The following is an 11221-nucleotide window of genomic DNA, read 5'->3' on the forward strand; positions in this document are numbered from 1 at the left end:
ACTGTCACTGAGGCGGTTGATGGCCGGCACCTCAGATTACGGTGGGCGGATGAGAGGCAAGAATTTCCTATTTTTACTGAGAACAATTGCGATTCGACTAAATTTGAGAAGATGGAGTGATGTTTTGTGGGGAAAAGAATGATATCTGAGGGTGTTAACTTTTCGTGGGATCTGCTAGCTGATGCTTAATTCCCTAGAACAAAAAAAAAATCCTCCTCAAATACGACTTTTGAGGGATCTCCTAGAGATGCTCTAAGGCCCTATTGTCCTTTAATGTCAATCTTCAATTTATTTCCTATGCTTTAATATACCAAAAATTAAACTTATGTTGATGACCTAGTTATGTCGTACATTCTTACAAACCTCTTAGCTGTTGCTACACAAATTTTATCAGCCATGGCAATGGCCGTTCAATGAGTTGTGAGCATGTTAGGAATATTTTTATCTTGAGCTTGCATGTGCGGGATTAATTAGATAGGATCATCTTGATAAAAAAAATGGGTTTTATTCCAAGATGTTTCAAGTGTTGAGACCTCCCAAGTTGGATTATTGATGGATCGATCTTCCATGTGTTCAAAACGGATAAATATATGTAGTGTGCATCTTACTTGGACAAAGCCACACTACCTAGTTTAAAAACTAGTGCGCGGCTAAAATGAGCTAGATGGGTTTTCACTGCCATGTGTATACAATTTCACCCACATCGCATGAATTTTTTTTATCAAGGATAAAATGAGCTAGTAGCAAGGAAATGATGCTTTGCCAAAGATGGCATACGCGCTTGGCTGGGTGCAATGCAGCACATAGGCAGCTTCACGGTTGTTTCCTCTGTCCGTCATATCGTCACTGCCACTCTCTCTCTCTCTCTCGCATCGCATCCAAGGATAAATTAAAGCTCCGTCTGCGACCAAGACTATACTTCATAAAGAAGCACAGCAAGGCAAGGCAAGGCATCCGAGCAGTGCGGTGAGTCCCCGTTCCCCCACTAGGCAGAGGCACTAGCTCGTCGGATCTCCTCACTAAAATCTTCTCAGCAGTTGAAATTAAGCCAACCAACTAACCATCTTCTTCTCTCGATCTTCTCACCCAAATATTTCTTCTTGTTTCTTTTGCAGACAGAAAACTGAACAAGGCAACTAATCGATCCTTCCACCATCGATCACCATGGAGAGCAACAAGATCCGTGATCCGCTGCTTGCGACCGTGCCCAAGGAGGAGGCCATCCCGGCTGCCGTCCGGCGGGCCACTGGATGGGCGCTCTTCACCGCGTGCGGCACCATCCTCTCGTTCGCCGCGGGCCATGCGGCCGCCTACGCAGTCGGCCAGTACCAAGACTGTTCCACCCAGGTCGGACTACGTAACTACACCCGCTTGGCTGGTTTCTGGACAATCCAAACTTTCGATCGATGGATCCTTCCATCATATTCAAGCTGGTTGGGTGTGGTGTTCGTCTGGATGCACACGCCGTTCGTCCTGCGGTGCGTCCAGTGGACCGACGCGCAGGCCGCCGACGACAGCACCCTCTGGTTCGGGATGCTGTGTTGCGCGCTACTCCAGGCGGCTGCGGCGGCGCTGGCGCTGCACCTCCCGTGCCACCGCCGCTGGGCCCGCCGCGCCCTCGCCTTCCTCGCGCTCGTCGTCACCTTCGTCGGCCACTGCATGTACGCCGCCGCGGTCCGCCTCCTCCTCGCCGTCGACCCAGCATACATCATCGCCAGGATCTTCTGCACGGCAAACATCGTCATCTTCGCGGGGGCCGACCTCATCTGCTTCCTGGGCTTCCTCCTGGGAGGTGACAAGTGATGAGCAGGGCGTAGGCAGCCGATCGATCAGTTCGCGCATTCATGAGGTACGGATGAAGTGATGAATACCATTATGCTTTTTCTGAGGAATAAGAAAGTAGAGTATGCATTATGCTATGACCATTGATGGAGTGCGGTATGTCTGAATTTACTAGTGTTAGTTGGACGGATTGACTATACTAGTTAGTAGTATCTGTGTAATGTGGGCTATATACTTCGCTTGGATTATATATTGGACCTTTTCATTTCCCTGCAGTATGATCATCAGACTTCAGACATAAGTTATATGTTCCAGCTTCGGTACAATTGTTACTGTTGTTTAATTATATAGTATATCTATGCATCCCTGGCTCATGTTGTTTGTGGTGTGGAGTGAGCCATTGTTTTTCACTGAATTCCAGCATGTATGAATGTATTTCGCCGGGGTTCAGCTGTGACCTGTGAGTTTGGTCAGGCCGGATTTTTGGATGCAAGAGTGACCTGACCTGACCTGACCACACTCTTGATCGGCTGGGCTAGGGGTGGCCACATGCAATTGAGAGCGACACGGTTGGTGACATAGATTCAGGTGTAGGTCTGAACCGCCGGGATTTGTACTATTGTACTAACTAAAACAGTGGCCCTTCCAAATGCCAGGGCACCTAGCAAGTACATCAAACCCTCTAGAAAATCTTTTGAAATTCCAAATCATTTTAGACTTGTTTCTTAAGACAAATACTGTTTTGGGTCACTATACTATTTTCTTTCTTTTCGATTTGGTCTTCCAGTTATTACAATGGATAATATTAATTTTATCGATGAACTCTTAATACTCTGTCTATTTGCTCCCTCTTGTGGGTTTCACCGTTTAAACATTTTGATCGATGTGACACCTTTGTGTAAGATATATACATAACACAACTTTAAGTTTTAAAATTATTTTCCATATTAAGAAACAACCATGTGTTCTTAAAATCGTCAAAAGTATAAAAGAACATACAATTGTAAGAAAAATCTGAAATGTGGTTTTCACTTAATCTCCAATTTTTTATTTATTTATATGTCTTATCATTATATTTCCCTTTTAATAATTTAGGATTTTGGCAAATAAGATAAAAATATCCAGTGAAATAATCTTTGAAGGTAACTTTTATCTGGACACTACATGAGATAACCCTACCATTGTGATAGTTAAAGCCACTTTCAGGAAAAAAAATAGAAAATGTCACGAGTTGGAGCCTCAAATGTATCTGGATTAAGTTGCTCGTGATGGAGCCTATACTACCTGAATAGTTGAAAGTACAAAGTTCTCGGTTCTTTTACTACAATCACACTTTATATAGGAATGTTAGGGCAATTCAAATTCTAACTTGATACATGGTTCAATGAGCGATATATATGTGGGTGGTTACTAGCTAATTTAATTGTGTTCTGAATATGACCAAGCATCACTATAAATCCCTGTTCAAGAATTCATCCGATTAACCAGCTAACTTGCCGATTAATCTCTACTCGTAGGGTCACCGAGTAGCCTATAAACTGATAAATCATCCGATTAATTGATAAAATGACCGATTAACTTGCCGATTAGCCGATTAATCCCCTACTCACTAGCCAACCGAGCAGCTACCAGTTAACGATCTCCTCAACAATGCTATAAATATTCAATTTGTCTTTTTTTTATTACGACATTGAATTTGAAATCGATATTTTGTGGTATCATAAACATAGGTGGTACAGGTATGATGATTTTATTTAGAATACTTCACACGTTATAGATTTAAAAATGAGTGACACGATTTGTGACATAGACTCGACTGTAGTAGCTAGCTATCTTGGGTGGACTCCTAGACTTTTGTCATGATGCGTTTGGGGTTTGCATTATTCGTACTAACTAGAACAGTGGCCCTCGCAAATGTGAGCGCACCGCCTTTATTGTTCTAATGAAAATGTTGAACAAAAGAATAAAGTTTTGGATATACTATTGCCATTGCTAAATTGAATATCATAAGAAAGAAAAAAATGTTAACGGCCATTTTGGTGCAAGTTCAAAACAGTGGATTCAAAAGTACAATAATGCTTAAAAAAATTGGTTCAACAAATGTCAAAGCACAATAATAAGTACTCCATTCATTCCAAAATATATTGGTTATTAGATTTTTGCAAATTCAAACTTTGTACACTTTGAACAAGTTTATAGAAAAGAATTGTCAACATCTACAATATCAATTCATTACCATTAGTTCAAGAAATATATTTCCATATGGTATGCATTCCATGTTGTATATATTGGTTAAACTTTATGAAACATGACTTCCGAGAAAACCAATTGACACTATATTAAGGAACTGAGTAAGTGCAATTATAATTTGGAAAATTGCATCATAAGTCCTAAAACTATTGGAGGTGTGTCAGTTCAGTCCTATAACTTCGAAACTGCAGTTTTGGGTCCCAAAACTATGTAAGTTTGTTCATCTCAGGTCCGAAGCTTGCATGGACCGTATCTATGGTGCATTTTTTTTCAAATGAGCCATTTATATATGTTTACTTCCCCAAAAGTGGTCCATACGCTTTCACGTCACAGTGTGTATTGCAACCTGCACACCTGCCACCTGTGTGGTCATGAGTGACAGTGCAGCCTCGCTGAGAGGATTGTTGTGGCCGCCAGGTAGACACCAAGACAATCGGGATGTGGAGGACGCCATCCCACCTCTCTCTCCCTCATGACATTGTCGTTGCCCCGACACCATTGCCGTGGAGCTAGTCATGCAGAGTTAATTGGGTATGAGCATGGCGAAAGGTGGGGAATTCTTGCTACTGTCGGACGACGCTGAGGAGTACGCGGAAACCGTCAAGCTGGAAAAGGCCGGCGAGAGAGTAGCCACATGTGTCTATCAATTCGACACAACGTGTTGTTCTGTTACTATGGGGTGAGGCTAAGATGGCCGACCTAGTCTCCTTCATGGAGCTCAAGCCATCATGTCACTGATGGCCTACAGTTTCAAAGTTATACGACTAAACTGATGCACCTCCAATAGTTTTAGGACCTAAGACTGTAGCTTGGGAGTTAGAGGAGTAAATTGACACGCCTCTTGTAATTTTAGAACCTAAAACTGCAGTTACAAAGTTATAGGACTAAACTAACATACCTCCAATAGTTTTAAGACTTATGATGCATTTTACTCATTTTCTTATGCCACTAAAGAACTTAATATGATTCTTATTTTGCATTATATTTCAAAATAAATATGGCTGAACTAATGGATACAGAAAAATGGATATTAATTTGGTTGCTCTCACATAGTGCTGTTATGTGCACCTATCTAGTACATCAAACCCTATAGAAAATCTTTTCAAATCCCAAATATTTTTAGAAAATAAATGGTAAAGAAAGTGAGACAATGCTAGACGCACAACCAGGGCTACGCGGGGAGAACCTAATTCCATCTACAGTTTCGTAAATCTAATGGCTATATTTGATTGGTCCACTAAATTAATGGTTGGATGTTTCTAATTTTTGTGGGATCTTTTAGAGTAATCTTTTTTTTTGTTTAACCTGTTGAGTAGTTTCACTAGTGCAGAACCGGGCTTTAGTGCCGGTTCGTGACGGCCTTTAGTGCCGGTTGGCGAACCGGCACTAAAGAGTGGGGACTAAAGGTCCCCCCCCCCCTTAGTACCGGTTCGTCACGAACCAGCGCTAAAGTGCAAACACGTGGCACGAGCCAGGCCCGGGTGCGTGTAGGACATTAATACCGGTTGGTAACACCAACCGGTACTAAATGTTTGGGTGTTTTTTGTAATTTTTGCTTTAGTTTTGTGTTTTCAATTTGGCTTTATTTTCCATTTAATTCTTTTTTATTTGCTGGTATTTCACGATACTACAAATTGTACACGTTATGCATATATATAAATAGATTTTCTCATACGTAGAACCGCATATATATATATATATATATATATATATATATATATATAATATATATCATCGAATGTCTCACAGCCAACACCATTAACTATTCACACATACACATGTATATACATATACAATTTCTCCTACATGTTGCCTTGGTGCCTTCGGAGCACGATGACAAGTGGTTCATGGTGGCGGTAGCGGGTAATAGTATTCTCCTTTGGGATCTATGATCTGGTCGAGCAAAAATCCGGCTATTTCCTCTTGAAGTGCTTGTATGCGGTCCGATGGTAGAAGTTTATCCCGCACCGATCTGAACTGTTAAGAAGGAGATCAATATGCATGTGTGTTAGTTGTGTGACTAGATATGGATAATTGTGTGAATAGTGTTCTGACAAAAACGTACCCAGTCCTGTCTATCAAATCTGCTCCTTTCGCACGTCATCATGCGAATGTTCTCGCAAACGTAGAATGCACACAGATTATTCCCCGACGCCTGCCTTAGGGCCTTTACGAGAATGGAATTGAATCAGATAATGATTAATCAAGCATGATAATTAATTAATGATATTGAAACAAGAATTAAAGGGATGGTAGCTAGCTAGAACTACTTAATTACTTACCTTGGGTCGATGCCAAAACAACTTTTTTGGCCACGTGCCTGGAGTCACCTTGATGAACTTTGCCCATGCCCTGCCCGTCGGCAAAGAAAATTAATAAAGGGGTTATTAGATAGTTCATATCAAGAACTAATAGTTAATAATGATTGAAATTACCTGTTGACTATCCCATTCACGATGGTGTAGTCTTTATCTTCTTTAGTTAGTGAGTCCAGTAATTCAATTTTTCCTTCCTCAACTTTAATGTCTAACAAGACCCAATGCCAACTGCATACGCACACGTTTGCATGTCTTAATTAAGCAGGCATGTGCATAAAATTAATCAACTACCATAAACCGTATACACTTAATTATTAACATCTAGCTAGCTAGTAAGCAAAAACAAAATTTGTAGTACAAGACAGTGTGACTCACGGGAAGTTGTAAGGAAGTAGTATATCTTCATTGGTATTGAGGCGCTTCAAGAACTCTAGCATGCTTTCCTCTACAGCAGCTTGACAATGTTCAATCTCCCATATGTCCTGATTAATGGTATTTGGGTCAATGAACCCAACGCCATAGCGTCCAGCTTTTTTCATTTCATACATCTTCATCCTGCATATAATACCACAAAAAAAGAATATAGTTAGGATAATTACATATAATGATTGATCAAAATTATCACTACATAACTAGCTTGAGACTTAAATTACAGAAAGAAATCATTTACAGACAATAGCAACTGACGATAGACTTGTTGAGTGCGTCTTGATTAAATAACCGAAATAGTTCTAGATACTCAATGGCCAGAGCTTTCTCATGGTGATAATGCTCATGCTTGACATTCACCATGAGGGACTCTCGATTGGAAATCTTGGTAATGTTCATGTACCATTGATGCAATTGATACATTCTCGTTGGGAGGTCCTTAACCTTGTCTGGATGGACTAAATGTTTGCCCCGGATATATTGCCATGCTATTTCTGATTCTTTAAGCGTAGGCATGGGCTCGATTTCGAGGAGTTGTCCAACAGAGATATTGAGCATTTGAGCCTGCATTATATGATCCTTTGTTATTACCACATCGCCATGCTGGGGAACGCTAACGATTTTCCCACAATAATATTTGACGCGCGTACTACTCCTCTCATGTGTTGTTGGCACAACAAGCGGGGGGATCGCTTGTGCCGCCTGTTCTCCCAACTGGGGAACGGTTTTCCCGCATTTTTTGCCAGCTGCTTGTTGGCTCGAGTTTGAGCTCGCTTCCTTCTGTAGTCGTGCTCGATGTGCCTTCCTGATTTGGCGCTCATAGTCCGAGTCAACAGGCTTGGGAGCTGGTTCTCTAGCCATACGAATGAAGTGGTCAATTACTTTCTCAGGCACTTTCTCCTTTGGCGGCGGTTCCGGTTTCGGTCCAAAATGGGCGTCCACTTGGGCTTGCACTATGGCTGCGTTTTGCTCCTTAGTCATGTCGTAAGGCCTCTGAGGAAGAGGAGCGCGGCTTGGACCATATTTATATCGCTTGCCTTTGCCTGTACTTCCTGAACTACCTCGACTCGTATCGCTACGCACCAAAGCTGCGGGATGTCTCTTCTGCGATTGCTGAGACGGCGGAGACGGCTCACGTGGAGTTGGACCAGGAGAAGTGGCCTGACGATGTGCCGGACTTGAAGCAGGAGGTGTGGCCTGACACGGTGCCGGACTTGAAACCAGAGAAGTGGCATGACGCTGTGCCGGGCTTGAAACCGGAGGAGTCAGCTCACGCGTTCGGGGACTTGGAGGAGGTGGCGGACTTCGAGGAGGAGTTGTCTCACGCGTTCGTGGACTTGGAGGAGCGGGAGTCTGCTGACTCGATGGCGGACATCCAGGAGGAGTCGGCAGACGACGCGGTGTCGATGGACTTCGAAAGATGATGCAATCCTTTCTCCATAGGATGATACGATGTATGGCCTCTCCCAGTGTGCGCTCGTCTTCACCTTCAGGAATGTCAAGCGTTAGCCCCGAATATGGGTCCACCACTTCATCAACCATGACACGAGCATAGCCCTCTAGAATCAGGATGCAATGGTAGGTTGCTTTGGGGGTAACTGGAAAAGCAACGCCGTCCGCCACCTTCATGGATATGTTCTTCATTTTGGAGTTAGCTCACAGTTAGTGTTCTCTATGATGTCATCCAAAGGGTATGTATCCAGCAGTGTGTCGCCCGGGGCAGAACCAACGCTGCTTCTCGGCATGGATGGGACGGTGCTATCCAATGCTGGACGATCATCCGCTTGTTGCTGCCGCTGCTGAGACCCCCTTTCCTGGCTAAGTGAGTCGATCTGCTGCTGCTGCTGGAATTTGAGTGCCAGGTCCGCGTGCCTTGCTTCTAGGCCTTGAAGGCGTTTTGTGTCCTGCTTCCTCTGCTCCTCCTCCAACTTCCTCTTCTTCTCCTCCTCCATCTTCTTTCTTGCACGGGACCTGTAGTCGTCATTCCAGTCGGAAAAGCCCTCATACCAGGGAATAACGCCCTTGCCTCGTGTTCTTCCCGGGTGTTCAGGATTTCCCAGGGCGCGCGTAAGCTCGTCGTTCTCTCTGTTAGGCGTGAACTCCCCCCTTCGAGCTTCTTCTATTGCGTCAATTATCTTTTGTTCGGCTCCTTTTAGACTTGCGTTCCGCGAAACTTCGCCTGTCTTCTGGTCCAACGCTCCCCCATGCGCATAGAACCAAGTTCTGCACCTGGGGGGCCAGTTCCTAGTAACCGGAGTGACCCCTGCATCCTCCATCTCTCGCTCAGACTTATCCCACTTAGGCAATCCCACCGCGTAGCCACCTGGACCCAGCCTATGGAACTTCGTCTTTCTTGCGGCATTTGCCTTGTTTTTCATCGACCCTTCCTTAGATAATTCTGAATCCTTGAAGGTCACAAAATCGTCCCAGTGCTCTCTTTGCTTCTCAAGTGTTCCCTTGAAATCAGGAGTCTTCCTTTCATTAGCGAGGTAGTTGGCCCATACCGTTTTCTTGTGGGTGTTGAATGCAATTGCCATCTTCTTAAGAGCAGTGACCTTGACTTTTTTCACATCTGCTTCAGTGAAATGATCTGGTAGGGTGAAATGTTCCATCAGAGATTTCACCAGGTCTTTTTTGGCTCTATCGTCGACCCAAGTAACACCTAGACGTTTAGTCTTTGGCACTTTCCATTCTTGAATGGAGATCGGGAGTTTGTCCTTCACAAGAACTCCGCACTGACGAGTCCACTTGTTCGCAATGTTCTTAGGCGTGAGGGGTTCGCCACTAGGTTTGATGGATTCGATGTGGTACTTTACACCATCCTTCAACAATCTGCCCGGGCCTCGCTTTGTCTTGTTGTCTGTAGAAGGAGATTTGCTCGATCCGGAGGGCTGAAAGAAGAAAGATCGATTCGTTAATATATCTTCAATAAAAAAACATGTGATGATCACCATGATGCATGCTTATATAAATATACCTCGCCGGTAGTCTTTGTTATTTGAAGATCAGCATTGTCTATGTCATCACAAACATTGTCTGTGTCATAATCATAATCATAGTTCATGACTTCATCAGCCCAGTCGTCGAGATCGAATATCTTTTCATCACCCTCTCCGGTATTGTTCAAATATTGGGAGCCGTCATCTGCTTCATTCATATCATCTAGCCTGTGAGGGCTGCGTATGATGTCGAACAATTCCTCTTCTCTCTCTCTGCCGGTATTGTCCGCCATAGCTTTTACTTTACTAATAAAGAACAAATATAAAACAATTTAGTATTCAAATTACAATGCATGGATGCAATTAATCAATAAGGAAAAACTGAATCTCGAATACATCGTCTCGAATATATAATCTCGAATACATCATCGTCTTAATATATATAATCTCGAATACATCGTCTCGAATATTATATATCGAATACATCACTAGCTGGGTACCTAATAAAGATCGAGTACTAGAGAAGAATCTAGAGCGCCACTCGCGGTTCCTGGGGCGCGGGCGGTGCACACCCAAAGAGAAGGAACCATCACAGGATCATATCTCCGGTCATCTTCCCAAAGAACCCGCCAAGTAGTAGAGAACCTGATGTCGTCCATAGCAGCCACACGTAGCGATGGACGTGCTCATCTTCCTCCCTAACACGGCGACGCACCACCTCCGGCGGGGCCGGCTGCCGCTGCATCGAATGTGGCCCACACGAACGCCACCAAAGAAGATCAGGGTCGACGAAGGGACCCGAGGTCGGGTTCCTCACCAAGCGGCGCACCCCTCCAGGTAGCACCTCCCAGTGCTAGCCCGGCGGAGCCCAGTCCCGGACATGGGTCCCCTGAAGCAGGACGTCGTCGCGAACGGGTCGACGGCGAGGATGCGGGCCGGGCATATCATCGAGAACAAATACTATATGCCCGTAAAAAGTAACATTTTTTAAATGATTGGATTGTGATAACTAAAATTCTATATATATGCAAATTCTAACAATTTGACATTAATCTAATTCATCTAACTAAAACTAATTCTAAAATTTCCAGATTATATAACTAACATTTCCATAACAATTCTAATATTTATATAACTAAAAAACAGAGTTGCTAACATTTCTATAAATATTTCTATAACTAAAAAACAGAAAAAATTTATAACAATTCTATATAACTAACATTTATAATATTTATATAACTAAAAAACAGAATAATTTCTAACATTTCTATAACTAAAAAACAGAAAAAATTATAACAAACTAACTAATGTGTGTGTGTGTAGTGTGTGTGTGTGTGTAGTGTGTGTGTGTGTGTAGTGTGTGTGTGTGTGTAGTGTGTGTGTGTGTGTGGACATGGCGGCCGGGGTGAGCTCACCGGCTAGGCGACGACGGGGCGGCGACGACGGGTCGACGGGCCAGGGCGGCGACGACGGGGCGGTGCGGCCGGGGCGACGGGACGGGAC

At 43.6% G+C, this 11221-nt stretch overlaps 1 protein-coding gene across 1 annotated transcript; it reads left to right on the top strand.

The window, feature by feature from the left end:
- Positions 1 to 869: 869 nt before the first annotated feature.
- Positions 870 to 2135, top strand: LOC119305116. Its single transcript, XM_037581726.1, has 2 exons — positions 870 to 966; positions 1116 to 2135. The coding sequence occupies exon 2, from the start codon at positions 1165 to 1167 to the stop codon at positions 1801 to 1803; it is 639 nt and encodes a 212-aa protein (XP_037437623.1). The 5' UTR covers positions 870 to 966; positions 1116 to 1164; the 3' UTR covers positions 1804 to 2135.
- Positions 2136 to 11221: the final 9086 nt, after the last annotated feature.

The sequence above is a fragment of the Triticum dicoccoides genome, chromosome 5B (genome assembly GCF_002162155.2).
Source record: "Triticum dicoccoides isolate Atlit2015 ecotype Zavitan chromosome 5B, WEW_v2.0, whole genome shotgun sequence".
NCBI classification, from domain to species: domain Eukaryota; kingdom Viridiplantae; phylum Streptophyta; class Magnoliopsida; order Poales; family Poaceae; genus Triticum; species Triticum dicoccoides.